The 19,267-nt window shown below is 46.5% G+C and overlaps 2 protein-coding genes and 2 long non-coding RNA genes across 5 annotated transcripts in view; 3 read left to right on the forward strand and 1 right to left on the reverse strand.

The window, feature by feature from the left end:
- Positions 1-19,267, reverse strand: part of LOC144390358 (uncharacterized) — a 173,537-nt gene that overhangs the window by 45,702 nt on the left and 108,568 nt on the right. The window lies entirely within an intron of this gene.
- The window catches only part of LOC144390350 (uncharacterized), a 94,230-nt gene that overhangs the window by 5,048 nt on the left and 69,915 nt on the right, over positions 1-19,267 (forward strand). The window lies entirely within an intron of this gene.
- Positions 1-19,267, forward strand: part of LOC144390257 (protein NLRC3-like) — a 45,917-nt gene that overhangs the window by 2,835 nt on the left and 23,815 nt on the right. The gene's annotated exons all lie outside the window — the stretch shown is intronic.
- Positions 1,164-4,470, forward strand: LOC144390301 (protein NLRC3-like). Its single transcript, XM_078096790.1, has 4 exons — positions 1,164-1,341; positions 1,495-1,705; positions 1,863-3,931; positions 4,297-4,470. Exons 1-3 carry the CDS (start codon positions 1,249-1,251, stop codon positions 3,668-3,670), a joined length of 2,112 nt encoding a protein of 703 aa, XP_077952916.1. The 5' UTR covers positions 1,164-1,248; the 3' UTR covers positions 3,671-3,931; positions 4,297-4,470.

Raw genomic sequence — 19,267 nt, forward strand, 5'->3', positions numbered from 1 at the left:
CGCTAAACGCTTTTTTGCTTCCACTTTGATGTCAGACCAGTTTTTCTTTATTTGGGTCCGAGGTCGTGAGGCTGCAGCGTTGCTCTGCAACCTTTTGCCCCTCAGGTGCCTTGTTGGCATCAGTGATGTCCACACTGTGTCCTCCAAAGAGCATCTTACTTCTCCTTCCCACCTCCCAATGATCATTTCCACTTCACACTGAGTGAAGTTACGTTTCTTCGTTTTCCTCTTAGTGTTTGTCATGATTTTGCAAACGATGAATATTAATTTGTGGGCGTTCCACAGACAATATATGGGCAACTATGGGCGTGACATGAAGCCGCAAAAGCTGCGCTGCATTTAGAAGTGATTGTGATTTATTTAGGGAAAACTGCGTAGGACGTTTTATAAGTCTGAATATTTCTGTGCGTACGCACGTCCTACGTTTCATCCGTACGACACTTCTGGAGCAAATCCTACGCAAGCTTTTATAAATGAGGCCCCTGGTCCCCCTGGTCTAACACATGCGCTCACTCACAGAGTGCGACCCCCAGTGGACTGATTAGGAATAGCAGCTACTTTTATAGAAAAGCTATTTGTGTCTTTCTGTAATTCTCACAATAGTAAAGTCATCCAGCGGGCTGCACTGGACCCCCCGGCAGACCAGATTTGGCCCTCGGGCCTTGAGTTAGACACCCATCATCTAACTGGTCTGTTTGTGTTTAAGTGTGAATCTTTAACTGTAAACATCCTCAGATGTAAACACAATGTGAGCTAGTTCCTCCACATCAGGATCAGCAGAGGTCACATCTGGAGACAGCTGCAGGTTTCTGGAGACAGATGACTGGGACTGAACATGTGATTAGTATAAACTCAGTGCTCTGTGGACAAGCTGACGTGGTCTCTGGACTCCACGCAGAGGTTTGGACAAAGTATCGTCAGTAGACTCTGTGAAAAGGTCCAAAGATTAGTTACAGAAGATCTAAGGAGACTTCTGGAGGTCAGGGGACGGACTAAAGAGGTTTGGAGTAGTTCCATAGGACTTTGTACCAGATGCAGAGGTCTGCAGACGTTGTTTTTTTGACCCACAGTAAGAACTAAAACCAGATGAAACTGATGACTAACTGTCACTCAACTAATAAACTGTCCGTCATCATCGACAGTCTTCAGCATCTGGTTTCCATCATGATCCATCATGACAGAAGCCAATATCTTTAACTAATGTTGTATTGGTGTTGATGGTCCAAACACCATGTGAGCTGATGGTTCATGTTCCTCCACAGAGAGGACCAGGAGAGCTCAGAGGTTCCCACAGGTCCGTCTGCCCAGCAGCATCAAACACACCTGGACTCCATCTTCATGGTGTGTACATGTACAACTACTTTAACATCTCTCAGTTCACCATCATCCCCACGCTGCACTTTGTAGACCAGTGGATTGTCCGTCTGTCCAACAAGGACCTGATGGTGGCTTCCATGTTCTAGTTGGTGTCATTCATAGAATGTTCTGTTCCAGCTGCTGGAGGAGAACATCCTCACTTTTGTGAAGAACGAGCTGAAGAAGATCCAGAAGGTTGTGAGTTCAGATTACCCAGAATGCTTAGAGAAGGAGGATGAGGAGGAGCTGGATGAAGAGCAGAGGAGGAGCAGAGAGGCCTTTGTGAAGATCTCAGTGCACTTCCTGAGGAGAATGAAGCAGGAGGAGCTGGCTGAGCGTCTGCAGAGCAGTAAGAGGATTTCTCTACAGACTTACCATGCTGATAAATGAGACCTTCACTAATGTCTCCAGAGATGAACAGAATATATTCATAGTCATTCTCTGAGGAAAGGACATGATGAAATCTATTCTGTGACTCATTGATCTTCTTTGTTGTCTTCATTCAGGACTTCTTCCTACAGATTGTCAGCGTGAACTCAAATCCAACCTGAAGAAGAAGTTCCAGTTTGTGTTTGAGGGGATCGCTAAAGCAGGAAACCCAACCCTTCTGAATGAGATCTACACAGAGCTCTACATCACAGAGGGAGGGACTGCAGAGGTCAATGAAGAACATGAGGTCAGACAGATTGAAACAGCATCCAGAAGACCAGCCAGACCAGAAACAACCATCAGACTAGAAGACCTCCTCAAAGCCTCAGCTGGAGGAGAGGAACCAATCAGAACCGTGATGACTAAGGGAGTGGCTGGCATTGGGAAAACAGTCTTAACACAGAAGTTCACTCTGGACTGGGCTGAAGACAAAGACCACCAGGACATACAGTTCACATTTCCATTCACCTTCAGAGAGCTGAATGTGCTGAGAGGGAAGAAGTTCAGCTTGGTGGGACTTGTTCATCATTTCTTCAGTGAAACCAGAGCAGCAGGAATCTCCAGGTTTGAAGAGTTCCAGGTTGTGTTCATCTTTGACGGTCTGGATGAGTGTCGACTTCCTCTGGACTTCCACAACAATGAGATCCTGACTGATGTCACAGAGTCGGCCTCAGTGGATGTGCTCCTCACAAACCTCATCAGGGGGAAGCTGCTTCCCTCTGCTCGCCTCTGGATCACCACACGACCTGCAGCAGCCAATCAGATCCCTCCTGAGTGTGTTGGCATGGTGACAGAGGTCAGAGGGTTCACCGACCCCCAGAAGGAGGAGCACTTAAGGAAGAGGTTCAGAGACAAGAAGCAGGCCAGCAGGATCATCTCTCACATCAAGACCTCGCGAAGCCTCCACATCATGTGCCACATCCCAGTCTTCTGCTGGATCACTGCTACAGTTCTGGATGAGGTGTTTAAGACCAGAGAGGGAGGAGAGCTGCCCAAAACCCTGACTGAGATGTACATCCACTTCCTGGTGGTTCAGTCCAAAGTGAAGAAGGTCAAGTACGATGGAGGAGCTGAGACGGATCCACACTGGAGTCCAGAGAGCAGGAAGATGATCGAGTCTCTGGGAAAACTGGCCTTTGATCAGCTGCAGAAAGGCAACCTGATCTTCTATGAATCCGACCTGACAGAGTGTGGCATCGATATCAGAGCAGCCTCAGTGTACTCAGGAGTGTTCACTCAGATCTTTAGAGAGGAGAGAGGACTGTACCAGGACAAGGTGTTCTGCTTCGTCCATCTGAGTGTTCAGGAGTTTCTGGCTGGTCTTCATGTCCATCTGACCTTCTTCAGCTCTGGTGTCAATCTGCTGTCAGAACAACAAACAACCTCCCTGGTGTCTAAACGCTTTAAACCTAATCCTGACCCAAAGCGTCTCTACCAGAATGCTGTGGACGAGGCCTTAAAGAGTCCTAATGGACACCTGGACTTGTTCCTCCGCTTCCTCCTGGGTCTTTCCCTGGAGACTAATCAGACTCTCCTACGAGGTCTGCTGACACAGACAGGAAGTCGCTCCCAGACCAATCAGGAGACAGTCCAGTACATCAAGGTGAAGATCAATGAGGATGTGTCTCCAGAGAAAAGCATCAATCTGTTCCACTGTCTGAATGAACTGAATGATGGTTCTCTAGTGGAGGAGATCCAACAGTCCCTTAGATCAGGACCTCTCTCCACAGAAGAACTGTCTCCTTCTCAGTGGTCAGCTCTGGTCTTCATCTTACTGTCATCAGAAGAAGATCTGGAGGTGTTTGACCTGAAGAAATACTCTGCTTCAGAGGAGGCTCTTCTGAGGCTGCTGCCAGTGGTCAAAGCCTCCAACAAAGTTCTGTAAGTAAAGAGAGAATAAGATTCATACATCAGAACTTAAATATGCTGCCATCTTTTATACTTACTGCTTCTTCTTCATCCTTCTCTTCAGACTGAGTGTCTGTAACCTCTCAGAGAGAAGCTGTGACGCTCTGTCCTCAGTTCTCAGCTCCCAGTCCTCTAGTCTGAGAGAGCTGGATCTGAGTAACAACCACCTGCAGGATTCAGGAGTGAAGCTGCTTTCTGCTGGACTGAAGAGTTCACACTGTGAACTGGAGACTCTCAGGTCAGGATTCAATTAAAGTCCACTTGGTGTCTTTATTTACATCCATGGTACATTAATGACTTTCATAAGATTCTTTCTGCTTCCATGATTTAAATCAAATATGTATTTTCAAAATATTTTCAGGTAAATGTGTGTCTTTCTTTTTACAATTTTCCAATGTAAATATTTGACATTATAGAGTTAGTAGTAATGTTATCAGGTTGTTGATGTACATTAGTGGGTGTTTAGTTGTGACTGGAAACCAGTCAGTAACCATGTGAATGTTACCCCTCTGTACCTGATAGTATCTCAGTACTGCAGTGACCTTCCAGCCCTCACAGCTCCCTCAGATCATGTGACATGTGTCTTATTCTGTGTGTCCGCAGGCTGTCAGGCTGTCTGATCAAAGAGGAAGGCTGTGCTTCTCTGGCCTCAGCTCTGAGCTCCAACCCCTCCCATCTGAGAGAGCTGGACCTGAGCTACAATCATCCAGGAGACTCAGGAGTGAAGCTGCTGTCTGCTGGACTAGCGGATCCTCACTGGAGACTGGAGACTCTCAGGTATGAAGAGGCTGCAGCCACAGACCATCAGTCTGGTAGAGGAGATAGAGCTGGAAACCTTTTCTCTGTCCCACTGTCAGCCTGGTTAATAAGACCCTGACACACCAAGCTGACCTCAAACTACCAGAGACTCATCAAACTGTTTGTGTCCCATATGAGGCCATCAACACAGACAGAAGTAGTGAGGAACAGTAGCCAGGATGAGCCTGAACAGGGAGGAAGTTGATGAAAGCCTTGTTTCTCTGGAGCTTTGTCTTGTCTCCACGTTATAAGAGAGGACAGTGTCTCCTGACACGTTGACGGCATCATGGTGGGTCGTATTAGGTTACTAGCAAATGAGGAACTAACTTATGGACATAAATAGAATTATTAATAATCACTAAGATACTTCTCAGAATGAATAAATAACGGGGCACCACCCTGAGCTAACAGGGACCAATAACCAATACTATAAATCAAGTCTCATAATTGATATTCACTCCTTGAGGGTGAAGATGTTGGAAGGAGTTAAGTTCGAGCACTGGCGATGTATGTCAACGGTCACCACCATAAATGCACAAGTAAACACAGGAAAACGGTTCTTTAAAGTATAACAGGGTTTATTAACTCACAGGAACACCGATCAAGATCACCTCTTACTGCAACCAACAATCCCCATAACACTTATTTTAAACCTGCTCACTAAACAAGCAATCAAAACCAGAGTGTGTGTGTGTGTGTGTGTGTGTGTGTGTGTGTGTGTGAGCACAGAGGGGGGTGAGAGAGAGAGAGAGGGGGGGAGACGAGGGGGGTGCAGGGAAGGACCGGCGGTGCGGTTGCGCAACAACAAGCGGAGTGCCGGTTATCACACTAGGGGGCGAGCGAGAGCAGCGGGGCGGAAGTGAGACCGTTAAATCAAACCACCGAGGAAGACGGGAACGTTAAACAGTGTAATACGACTACTGGACGCGAGGGGCGAGCGAGAGCGAAATGCAGGAAGTGTTCCACGTATTAAAGCTGGGGGGTCCAAACTTTTTTCACTGAGGGCCACAGACAGAAAAATATGCGAAAGATTGAGCCGCTCACTAAAGTTAAGGTATATCACCTCTAGTGTATTAACAGTAATACAAATCAATCAATCAAATGTAGGTCAATTATGCTTGATAATTTATTATACTTACAGAAAAAACTGCATACATCACATCTTTCTATGTATGGGTTTTCATTTATCTATTTTCAAATAAAATCAATCAAATGTAGGTAAAATATGCTTGATAATTGAATAAACTTAAAGAAAAAAAAATGCATAAATCTGCATAAATCACATCTCTCCATTAACCAAAAGGGAGAGAAAATGTTTGCTCGCATATGTATGTTGTGCCAAACAGACTGGTCATTCTTTTTGCGTGGCGTCGCATCAGAGGAAACTTGGCCTTTTCCAAGCTCCGGTAGAAGTCGGGTAGGGAGAGGAGCTGCATCTCGATGAGTTCTAATTGCAGACTCTCTTCCACTTCTTCTGCATCCAGCAGGAAGGGAGTTGAGAACAGCTTGATTTCTTTCTCAATGACAGAAACATCTTGGAAGCGCTGATTGAATTGTGTCATAAGAGTTGTGATCACAGAAACATATTTCCCCTTTTTAGCAGAGAGGTCGGCCTTTGGATGCGCACGTTTGATTTCGGACAGCGTAGGGAAGTGCGCAAGGTTGAAGTTGCGTAGTTGTGTCTCAAAAAGACGAAGCTTCGCACAGAAAGTTGTGGTACAAGCTGGTCTTTGCCTTGTAGGCTCTTGTTCAGTGAGTTCAGATGACCAGTAAGATCAACTAGAAAGGCAATAAGGGAATAAAACCGCTTCAGCACGGAGCCGCGACTAAGCCAGCGCACGTCACAATGATAGAGTACGTCCCCGTATTCAGCATCGACATCAGATAGGAAAGCTTAATTCTCTGTGGTAGAGCCCTCGTGCTCGAATTATGTTGATAATTTTCACAACTGTGGTCATCACATCGCCAAGCTGGACTGTCTTGGCACAGAGAGCTTCTTGGTGGATGATACAGTGCAATTTTACAGCCTCGCCTCCACTCTCTGGCACCTTGGCGCACACCATAGATGCCATTCCTTTGGGCTCGCCTGTTATAGCGGGAGCCCCGTCCGTTGCAACTCCACACAGCTCGTCCCATTTAAGTTCCATCTTGTCAATTGCACCTGACACGGCTTCAAAAATGTCCTCACCCGTTGTTGTGCCCTTTAGACTCCGAAGATCAAGCAGCTCCTCCGTGATGCAAAAGTCATCGTCAACTCCCCACAAAGAAATGAACAGTTGTGCGGCGTCTGTTGCATCTTTCATCACATGCAATGGAGTAAAAGTCAAAAGCACAAGCTTTATGTGACACTTGATTCTGTATGTTAGCTGACAAGTCTTCCATTCAACGCACAATTGTGTTTGTGGACATGCTCACGTTGTTGAATTCCTGCATCTTTTCCGGGCACATTATTCCAGCGACTTTAATGAGGCACTGTTTAACCAAGTCACCGTCTGAGAAAGCTTTCCCGCGGCGCGCTATGAGTTGAGCTACCTCATAGCTAGCTATTGTAGCGTTTTCTTGTGTGTTGTTAGCAGGGTAAAAGTACTGTTGTTGAGCCTGCAGGTTAGCTGCCATGTGCTGGACTTTGTCCTCTCGCTCAGCAGCAGTGTAGGACGTGAAGGTCGGATGCTTGGTTTCGTAGTGTCGTCGTACATTGGACTCTTTCATCACTGCAACCGTTTCATTGCAAATCAAACAGACACACTTCTCCTTGACTTCTTTGAAGAAATATTCATTTTCCCACCGTGTTTGAAATGTTCTGCATTCACTTGCTATCTTGCGTTTCTTTGCTTCTGCCATTTTGTCGTCGCAGAAATTTTTTATTTGAAACATTTTTTTTGTGGAAAAGCTGCATTAGGACTGCAGCTAGTGAGTAGCTCCACCTACTGGTCAAACTAAGAACTACAATACAGTCAAGTTTCATGTGTGGGCCACATTCCATTCTATTTCTATAATTTGCAGCGGGCCAATAAAAAATGGATCCCGGGCCGCAGTTGGCCCGCGGGCCGTACTTTGGACACCCCTGTATTAAAGCAACGAGGAAGACGACAGTTGCACTGCTATGGCAACGCTATCTGTTGCTAGGGACTACGGCTTGGACGAAGGAGGGGGGGTTACTTAGACGCGGCGCGAGGAGATTCTGTCCCGCGACCTTATTTGGCCGATGTTTTGATAAGCGACCGAAGCCAGTTCAGTGTTTCCATCATTATAACAGGGGTGCCCCCCCATGAAGTAGTACAACGGGGAGACACTGCAGTCCACCTGATCAATGGGACAACGTGGACGTCCTCCGACTCGCCTCATTCAGCCTCACTGGAAAATGGCTTCTGCTTTTATGTGTTACAGTTGTGTGATAAAGTGTTTGCTGCCTTCCTGATTCCTCATTTCTTTCATGTTCAGGCATGAAAATCCCTCACCTTTTTTGGGGGGGGGTATGGCAGCAAATCACTGCCAAAATTCCAGAGCGCAAATCAGGTTGATGAGCGTAAATCAAACATCCGCGAGCAAATAAACAAATAAATAAATGAATAAATAAATATCTCTCGTGAGACGGACTTTTGAACGTGACCTTCGATGCTCGCCAGGAGAATCTCTGCTCGCGCTCGAAGGAGTTTTCTACGCGCTCGCTGTTGTTCTTTCTGACAGTAAGGGGGCGGAGCCAGTCTCCATGGTCTCTACACCTGATTGGTTACAAACCCCGTCTTTGGATTGGCTGGAGTGATGCATTCACACAACTATAGAAGCCCATTTCCGCACGGAAGAAAGGGGATAGAAAGTCTAAATTATGAGATAAAACGTTGTGAAAACACAAACGCCACCTTTATGTAACCGTAGTGGAGCGTAGATGACAACCAGCTACAAGCATCATTTACCATCATTACCGGCACATTAAGACCGATGCGTCCAGCTGAAGACATTCAGTCACTTGAATATCCAGAAGAATATGGAAGAGATTCCACTGACAAGTGCTACAGGCGGAATATGTGGGGGGGCGGTTACAGGCCAGTGGCTTTCTATCCAGAATGTTGGTCCCTGGGACAAAACCAGCTGAAAACCCCTAGAGGGGAAACATACGTCTCACCTTTTCCACCCGTGACCCGTTTTCATGCCTGCATGTCACACTTAAATGTTTCAGATCATCAAACTAATGTAAATATTAGACACAGATAACGCAAGTAAACACAAAATGCAGTTTTTATCATTAAGGGGAGAACAGAATCCAAACCTAAATGGCCCTGTGTGAAAAAGTGATGAAAACATAAATGAAGTGAGCTTCATCACATCTTTGGAAAGCCCAGTTCCATTTCTCCAGCCACAGCCGTTCTCAATCTAGAAATCACTTAAATAGGAGCTGCCTGACAAAGTGAAGTAGACCACAAGATCCTCACAAGCGAGACATCAGGCTGCGATCCAAAGACATTCAGGAACAAATGAGGAACAAAGTCATTGAGATCCATCAGTGTGGAAAAGGTGACAAAGCCATTTGTAAAGTTTTGGGACTCCAGCGAACCACAGGGAGAGACATTGTCCACAAATGGGGACAACATGGAAACATGCACATTGTGTGAATACTGAATGGTCTGTATCTGCTTTATCTTTATGAAACAGTTTAATGTGAATGTTCCTTTGCACACGTCCCATGAAGCTTGATCTGTAGCATGACGTCATTTCTCCCGTTTGAATTCACATCTGGTGAAAGTACAGTGACAGGTCCATTTCTTATTTGTTATCCATTCATCTTCTTCATGAATATATTCCAGCACCTCGTCGCTGTGTGACGCCTGACTGACAGTCTGTGGTCGTCTGTAAGTAGTGGTAGAAGAAGAAGAGGTGCTCCATGTGGACATGAAGGACAAAGCTGTGTGTGAGAGTGATGTAATGTCCATGTCTCCATGCTGCTCTGACCCCCCTCCTCCTTTCAGGGTGGAGCCTGATGGAGTCCGATGGTTGAGACCAGGTCTGAGGAAGTGTAAGTGTGCTTTGATTCATGAAGATTCAACCATCTTCACACTGTGACATCACTCATTCACCTCTGTGACGTCATCATCAACGTGTCAGTAGATGAACACATGATTAATAACTGCAGCTGTATTGTGTCTTGTTCTCTCATCAGATTCCTGTGAAGTCACAATCGACACAAACACAGTAAACAGACAACTCAAACTGTCTGACAACAACAGGAAGGTGACACGTGTGAAGGAGGAGTATCAGTCATATCCTGATCATCCAGACAGATTTGACTACTGTCCTCAGCTGCTGTGTAGAACTGGTCTGACTGGTCGCTGTTACTGGGAGGTCGAGTGGAGCGGAAGAGTTAATGTATCAGTGAGTTACAGAGGAATCAGGAGGAAAGGAAACAGTGATGACTGTTTGTTTGGATACAATGATCAGTCCTGGAGTCTGAGCTCCTCTGATGGAGGTTACTCTGTCTATCACAATGAGACAAGAACACGCATCACCTCCTCCTCCTCCTCCTCTGGTAGAGTAGCAGTGTATGTGGACTGTCCTGCTGGCTCTCTGTCCTTCTACAGAGTCTCCTCTGACACACTGATCCACCTCCACACCTTCAGCACCACATTCACTAAACCTCTTTATCCTGGGTTCTGGTCCGGTTCTGGTTCCTCATTGTCTCTGTGTCCTCTTCAGGAGGGAGAGTCTCCTCCTGGTGGAGAACCTTCCTCTCTGCTCACCACATAGTTCAGTCTGTACAGCTGATGGTGGTTCATGTGGGTGTAGATGCAGGTGGAGCAGGTGAGGGGTACCTGAGCTGGTCTGGACTCTGGGGGGTCCACAGCTCTCTGGGACTCAGATGGAAGTGTGAAAGAGCTCAGCTTAATGCTGCTGTGCTCCTTCAATCAATAGATGATCATTTAGATATTGGCTCCTAATTAGGGTTTAATCTTAATCTTTGTGTTCAAGAAGACATTTTATAAGACTGTCTTTCATCTGTCCCCCCATATAAGATAAATGTGTCCTTATGTGTGTGTGCGCTTCATCAGCAATAATAAAAACAAGGCGAATAAGGAAAATATGAATTTCACATAATCAGGTTTGTTTTGAAAAATATCCTTTTTAATGGTTCAGCAAACCTCTCAAGGAAATATTGAATATCCGTTACTTTTATTCACTATAATGTCATTTACAACATTTACTCCATGTATTACTTTAACAGAAATAGAATTGTTTGGGTCTAATGTTAATAAATGACTTTTATTGGAAACAACTGTACATTTTTAAACATGCCATAAAATAAACATGCCTTCAACATGCTGTATTATTTCTTTTGACATGAAATACTATGATCCTTTTTAAAGATGCTGTACTATTGACTTTTGTACTATCCATCCATCCATTTTCAACCACCTATCCGGGGTCGGGTCACGGGGGCAACAGCTCCAGCAGGGGACCCCAAACTTCCCTTTCCCGGGCCACATCTACCAGCTCTGACTGGGGGATCCCAAGGCGTTCCCAGGCCCGTGCAGAGATACAATGTATCCACCTAGTCCTGGGTCTTCCCCCGGAGCCTCTTCCCAGCTGGCCGTGCCTGGAACACCTCCCTAGGGAGGCGCCCAGGGGGCATCCTCACCAGATGCCCAAACCACCTCAACTGGCTCCTTTTGACGCAAAGGAGCAGCGGCTCTACTCCGAGCTCCTCGCGAATGGCTGAGCTTCTCCCCCTATCTCTAAGGGAGACGCCAGCCACTCTCCTGAGGAAACCCATTTCGGCCGCTTGTACCCGAGACCTAGTTCTTTCGGTCATGACCCATCCTTCATGACCAGAGGTGAGGGTAGGAACAAAGATTGACCGGTAGATCGAGAGCTTTGCGTTCCGGCTCAGCTCTCTCTTCGTCACAACGGTGCGGTAAAGCGAGTGCAATACTGCCCCCGCTGCTCCCATTCTCTGGCTAAACTCACACTCCATCTTCCCCTCACTCGTGAACAAGACCCCGAGGTACTTGAACTTCTTCACTTGGGGTAAGGACACATTCCCTACCTGGAGTAGGCAATCCATCGGTTTCCTGCTGAGAACCATGGCCTCAGATTTAGAGGTGCTAATCCTCATCCCGACCGCTTCACACTCGACTGCGAAACGCTCCAGTGAGAGTTGGAGGTCACAGACGGAAGATGCCATCAGGACCACATCATCTGCAAAAAGCAGCGATGAGATCCGCAGCCCCCCGAACTGTAGACCCTCCTCCCCCCGACTACACCTCGATATCCTGTCCATGAAAACCACAAACAAGATTGGTGACAAGGCGCAGCCCTGGCGAAGGCCAACCCCCACCGGAAACGCCTTCGACTTACTGCCGAGCACCCGAACACAGCTCTCGCTTTGGCCGTACAAGGATCGGATGGCCCCAAGCAAGGACCCCCTCACCCCATACTCCCGCAGCACCTCCCACAGTTTCTCTCGGGGGACCCGGTCATACGCCTTCTCCAAGTCATGAAAACACATGGAGACTGGATGAGCATACTCCCAAGCCCCATCTATGATCCTGGAAAGAGTGAAGAGCTGGTCCGTTGTTCCACGACCAAGACCGCATTGTTCCTCTTCAATCCATGGTTCGACTATCGACTTTTGTACTATTTCCTCCATAATATATGTATTTATTCTACAGCCCTATTGCTGTGTCAATAGCACAGAGGAAACATTGGTGGTGCAGCATGTTGAAGGAAGTGAAACGTTAGTGAGTAAATAAAGAAATGAGTAATGAATACGTTGCTTTATTGAAGAACTATTGTTCTTCGAATCTTTATTCAACTTATTCTATTTCTTCCGCGCCACCTTTACACTCCTTCACACTTTCAGCTATTAAAACCGTTCAAATGTTAAAATATTCAGCTCTTTCCCAGGAGGGGTGCTATGACTTTTCAGTTTTCTGGCTCTTAAGCTTGAATTTATATAAATCAGTAATCATTAATATTTTAACATGGTTTTCCAATGGAGATCGTTTTTCAAATCCTCTTAAACTTCTTCAACTTTCAGATTCGCCAATCTTTCAGCTACAGACACCATTTCAACTTTCAAATGTTGACACAAGTCTCAACTATTTTATGAAAATGAAACTGCTTGTTGATATCTATTGTACTTTTTTCATAATCACTGATTATGTTTCACTAGTTCTTCACTCCGTTTCTGAGTTTTACATGCGTGTGTATTGCGGTTGCTAGAGTGAGACCTCGAGGGCTAGAGTGTGGGGCAGCGTCAGAATCTGGTTAAAAAAATATGGAACTTCTGTCCTTGCAGCCAAAGTATACACTCTTGAGGCTTCATTTCTTCAGATTAATGAGGGCATGGATTGCTGATTGGATTCATGTGTTCATGGAATCCCAGAGTTCTTTAGTTTTGGCTTCCGGAGTGTTAAAGTGACACAACCTCTGCCAATAGCCCCATAGGCTCCAATACAAATCTGCCGACATATTTCTCAAAAAATCCAGAAGGTACACGTTTTGTAAACTGCGACAGGAGCCGTATTTATTACCGGACAGACATAAAAAACGCATCCATGCGTTCGGTAGAGTCTTGGGTCTCGCAGAAATGTCTAATTTTTTAGATAGCTGTTATAGTTTTGCGCTAAAGGACACTTGTTTGAGGTGTGGATTCTGTGTAACTCGCTGTCCTGTCTCAGCAGCTCGTTAATGAACCCAGGTGCGCCGTTGCCGTGGTTACTCGCACACACATGCTGCAGTATCTCTGTCTGTGACTCACAGCTGCTCCTATTACCTTATTAGTGGAGTCACATGACGCAGCTATGCTTTCTGTCAACAGACCAACATGATGAAGATACTCACCCCCCCCTCCACCCTCCACCCTGACCTCTTTTCACTGTTAATCACTCACTCCGTCTGTCTGTTTCTCCTCCCCTCTCTATCTCTTCCTCACCACTCCTCCCTTCCTCACCCTCCCTCCCTCTATCTACACCCCCCCCCCCCCCACCCCACCCAATCCAATAATTTCAATAATTTCAAAAAGCCCCATGGAGGGAATTTTTACTGTAATGTTTGTGATGAGGCCTATTAATTGAAAACTTCTTAATTTGAATAACAAACATTCTGTCTCCCAACCCCTCCTCACCCAATTCCATCATTTCAAAATAAAAGCCTCAATGATTATCTGTACCTTAACCATGAAGCTCAGAATGACTGAATGGTTTTCAGAATGAATGGTTTTGTTGAAATACGTATTGCTTTCAAATACTACTACAACCACTACGAATATTACTAGTACTTCTAGTACTACAACTGATACTTCTACTACCATACTACTAGTATTTCTACTGCTATTAATACTACAACTACTACTAATGTTATTACAAATACTACTATGGCTAATAGTATTAGTATTTCATCTGTTTCTACCGCTATTGATACTAAACCGACTTCTACTGCTAGTACTACTAATACCACAATTACAACTATAACTAATACTAAAATTACTACAAACAATTTAAAACCTCTTTATTCATTTCAGCTTTTGTTATTCCTGTATTTTTTTTAAATCCATTTAAGCTCCTTAAACTTTTGTATTTTTTAGAAATTCTATTGAAATTCAGCTTCCCCACTTCCTGTATTTTCAGCAGTTCTTTAAAATAATTTCAGCTTTTCTCATGCCTCTATTAAAAGCAATGTTTTAATATTAATTTCTGTATTTGTTTTGCAATATTTCACATTCATTTCAGCTTTTTTTTATTTCTGCTTTTTCAGCAAATCTTGTCAGGGTTGGGGGTGGAAGGCAGGACTCAAACGCAGACTTGTCAGGAAATCAAAAGACTTTAATAGTCAAAAGCCAAAAACACAGGAACCGGGAGGAAAAACAGCAGGCAAGAAACTACGGGGATAGCTCGGGGACACTGGAAACCTCCGGTGTAGTCGGCGGTAGCTCGGGGACACTGGAAACCTCCGGTGTAGTCGGCGGTAGCTCGGGGACACTGGAAACCTCCGGTGTAGTCGGCGGTAGCTCGGGGACACTGGAACGCCTCCGGGGTGGTCGGCGGCGGCTCGGGGACACGGAACGCCTCCGGGGTAGTCGGCGGCGGCTCGGGGACACGGAACGCCTCCGGGGTAGTCGGCGGCGGCTCGGGGACACGGAACGCCTCCGGGGTAGTCGGCGGCGGCTCGGGGACAGGGAACACCTCCGCAGTCGGCGGCTCAGCCCCCCCCCTCAAGGGCCGGATCCCAGACGGCCCTCAAATCACCAACGGGAGGGTGGGAGAGGACCATGGGATGGGAGGGAGGGAGCCTGAGTCTCGGAGCGGGGACTGGCCGAGACGGGGGCCGGTACCGGGGGCATGGAACGTGGGGCCGGTACTGGTCGGGTAGGGGGCATGGATCGTGGGGCCGGTACCGGGGTCGGACTGAGAGTCTCGGAGCGGGGACTGGCCGAGTCGGGGTCGGGACTGAGAGTCTCGGAGCGGGGACTGGCCGAGTCGGGGTCGGGACTGAGATCACTGCGGCGGCCCAGCGGGAGATCGCTGCGGCGGCCCAGGGGGGGGGAAGTCTGTTCTTCCTCTTGCCAGGGCTCCTCTTAGGATTAAGGAGGTCCCGGAGCTCGAGGCAGGCGAGCTGATAGCTCCTGGGACCAAAAACACAATTTGTTTTCCGCTGCCAGAAGGGACTTCTTACGTCCAGGTAGTCCGGACCGTAGTCTGGCAGCGGGTCTGCCGAGCCCTTCTTTGGTCGCGTCATTCTGTCAGGGTTGGGGGTGCAAGGCAGGACTCAAACGCAGACTTGTCAGGAAATCAAAAGACTTTAATAGTCAAAAGCCAAAAACACAGGAACCGGGAGGAAAAACAGCAGGCAAGAAACTACGGGGATCCACAACAGGAGACAAGAACATGCGTGACGAAAGACAATGACGCGACAAGTGACACAAGAGACACACGGCTTAAATACACAAGGGAGGTGCAGGTGATTGGACACAGGTGGAAACAATTAGACGATCACAGGGGATGACGGGACAAGGCAGGAAGTGAAGTTACCCGGGGACACGAGCGGCAGAAAACTACAAAATACAACAGGAAGTGAACCACACCGTGACAAAGCTATTGAAATTCCATGCAGCTTCTCCCTTATCTGTATTTTCAGCAATTTCAACTTTTCTAATATCTGTAATTTCAGCAAATGTATTCAAATTCCCTTCAACTTTCTGTATTTTCAGCTATTTTAAAAAACGCTTTTTGCATTCCAACGCATTTTCAGCAGGAAATGCATTTTCTAGTTAACCATATTAACCTTCACACAGAGCCGTCTCAAAACAACATAAACTACTGAGCTCGCTACTTCAGGTGCAACTTGAAGCACTAAATATCACCACTGCGGATATTTTGGCAACAAAAACACAAGCACACATTTGATAACAGGGTGGAGTTTATTTCCTCAGAAAATGGAGTATTGAAAGTGTTAAATGTGATGTAGTCTCTCAATGCACCCGCCAAAATAAAACAAACAGCAGCAGCATTCCCAAAAAATGCAATAAAACACGTGTTGTGCAGCCTGGACAGAAAGAGGAACGGCTATAACTTTCCATCTCTTAATAACATGGTTATTGTAGCTGAAAGAAATGATTACAATAGTAATCCTCATTCTGCTCTAAAGCAGGTGTGTCAAACTCATTGTAGGTCACTTTGATCTCAAGCCATGTCCAGGGCTGATATGAAGGTCCAAGGTGATTCTATGTGGACATTTCTCCAGGTTTCATGGCTCGGCCTCCTCACGCACAAACGCATGAGGACCGTCACCGACTATTTCCTGGCCCACTGATGGGAAGCTTCCGGATGCTGGTTCGCAAAGTTTTGAGAGTTAAAGGTAACTGAGCTGAGCTTAGTTTGGTGAAAGAGAATCCTAAGCTCAGAAGATGTAGGTTGTATGATTGTGTTTACTATGGAAAACATATGAACGTTAAAGTGAAGGCTGCTGCTTCTATTGATGATCCACTGGAGCTCAGTGCATCTGTGTAGATTCACAACTTCATGATCAGAAGTTATTTTTCCTTTTTCTCTGGTTTGTGCAGCAGGATGCAGCACTGTTACATTAAAGTAAGGCTGAGGACAAACAAGTGATCCAGTCATGAATAGACCTTTAAAGGCCGACTAACCTAATCCATCTCTCATGGATATGTAGGTTTGTGCATCCTGCTGCTCCTTCAATGCACTATATTCTGTAGTGATGAAAATAAACTGGTGAAGTGTGAAAGTGGGCATATGAGGGGTGTTATGCAAATGCATGGATGCATATAAGAAGTGTAGGTGTTGAGAGGTGTACTTAAACAAAACGCATACTCTTGAAGACACTCAAGCATCCGGATTCGGATCTCCTTCGCTGAGGTGAACATGCTCTTCAACTTCCTGAAGGCCCGGTCGGCCGCATCATTCCAACAGAGCCTCTTTGTGGCCCCTTTTAACAGAGACGTTAGGGGTGCGGCAACTGAACTAAAAGTGCGAACAAAGAGTCTGTATAAATTAGTAAAGCCCAGAAAACGCTGAAGCTCCTTAACGGTCTGGGGCTCGGGCCAGTTTACCACTTCCTTGACTTTACCCTCATCCATCTGGACCCCCTGGGAGGATATTCTGTACCCCAGAAACTATAATTCGGTCTTGTGGAACTCATACTTCTCCAGTTTGACAGACGGTTTTCAAGGAGCTTGTTGAGGACTTGGCGTACATGCTCACCCAGATCTGAGGAGTACACCAAAATTTCATCAATGTACACGTCAAACATTTGCAAATGTATTCAGAGAGAACTTGGTTAACAACAGCCTGGAACACTGGGGGCGTTGGATAATCCAAAGAGCATCACCAGATACTTATAATGGCCTGTCGTGTGAAAAGCCATCTTCCATTCATCACCGTCCCTGATGCGAATGAGGTTTTGTGTATATTTGTTCTAATGCTGCAGGCACCAAAGGCAAGGGATAGTGATACTTTACAGTAACAGAATTCACATCTCGATAGTCTATATATGGCCTGAGACCACCGTCCTGCTTTCCAACAAAAAAGAAACTCGAGGCTGCGGGGGATGTGGATGGGATAAAACCATTGGCGAGAGCCTCCTCTACATAGGATTCCATAGCTTGGGATTCAGGCAATGATTATGGATAGATCCTACCTCTGGGTGGAGTAGCTCCAGACACTAAGTCTATGGCACAGTCCCACGGCCTGTGTGGTGGCAGGTAGGTGGCGCTCCTCTTGCTGAAGACCGCTGCCAGGTCTAAATAGGCTGAGGGGACATCTGGTGTGACAGCAACTCGATGGTGGTTGCTCTGATGGGTGTAGCCAGACACTGGGAAACACACTTGCTACCCCAACGGAGCAGTTTGTTAGACCAGGAAATATGTGGTTCATGGTGAGAGAGTCAAGGTAACCCTAAAATGACATTATTCGTTATGTGATCTATAACTAAGATAATTTCTCAGAGTGAAGAACACCCAAAACCAGAGTAACCGGGACTGCAGCCTGGGTAATGAAGCCAGAACCACGGGGCTGATTGTCAACGGATGTAATCGGTAGTGGAGGAGAACAGGGTGACGTAGGCAGTTGAAGTTGTTGAACCAGGCGTTGACTTATGAAGTTTCCTGCAGACCCAGAGTCGATCAAGGCTGAAACTGTTGCCTGACCCATACTCCCAGAGACAGTGACAGGTAAAAGGCATTGGTGCTGAGAAATGTTCGGACAGAGAAGCGTACTCCCTCGTAGAGGCTGTTCTGATCCAGTCATCCGACGTGAGCAGGTGATCCGAAAGAGTCCGTCGTTCACGCTCCACAAGAGACAATCAGTTCCTCCTCCGGGACGGGGGCCGAAATAGAGACGGGATGTGAAGAGACCCTGGGACAATAGATATTGCTGCGCCTGGAACTCTTTTCCAGCTGTTGTTCTCTCATGCGGCGGTCCAGTTGAGCAGCCAGGTCGATGAGGTCCTCAAGGTTACCCCATTCCCGATTAACCAGCTCATCCTTAATGATGTCGTTGAGGCCGTAATAGAAGGTTGTCAGCAGAATCCTCCCACCTACTCTCTGCAGCCAGGGTCCTGAAATCTATGGCAAAGTCAGAAACTGACTGTTGTCCCTGGCGTAGATTCAGGAGGCGTTTAGCCGCTTCCTGCATGTTAGTGGGATGATCAATCACATGTTTTAACTGTTACATGAACATCACTGTCTGAACAAACTGGGTTCTGTTGATCCCACACTGCTGTGGCCCACTCCAGGGCTCTTCCTGTTAGTCTAGAGATAAGAAAAGCCACTTTAGCACGACCTGAGGCAAACTGTGGGTTACAGTTCAAAAACCAAAGAGCACCAAAGGAGGTTAGAAAACCTCTACAGGATTCAGGGCTGCCATCTTATCGCTGAGGTGGAGTTAGATGGAGTGCAGAGTGGCTTGTGCCGGGGGGGCTACGGCACCAGAATCCCCAGCTGAAACAGCAGGGGCACGGGTCTGAGCAGAAAGGTTAGGTTAGGATCACGAGATGTATGAAATCTTGAAAGACTGCTGCTAAATTAATGAGGGAGTCCCCGACTTGGCTGAGTCTATGACTGTCACGGAGCTACGTGGGGAAAACGTTTTTTGAGGGAAACAAAAAGGGACTTCAATCGTCAAAAAAACCCTCCTTAAACTCAAAACTCCAACAGGGCAAAAACGAGGTCAGGGAACAAGAACAAGGACACAGACCGGGGCTTCTGACATTTACCCGGGTGTCAAACTCTGGCCCGCGGGCCAAATTTGGCGAGGCAATATCAAATTAC

The sequence above is a fragment of the Gasterosteus aculeatus genome, chromosome 21 (assembly GCF_964276395.1).
Source record: "Gasterosteus aculeatus chromosome 21, fGasAcu3.hap1.1, whole genome shotgun sequence".
Classification (NCBI taxonomy): domain Eukaryota; kingdom Metazoa; phylum Chordata; class Actinopteri; order Perciformes; family Gasterosteidae; genus Gasterosteus; species Gasterosteus aculeatus.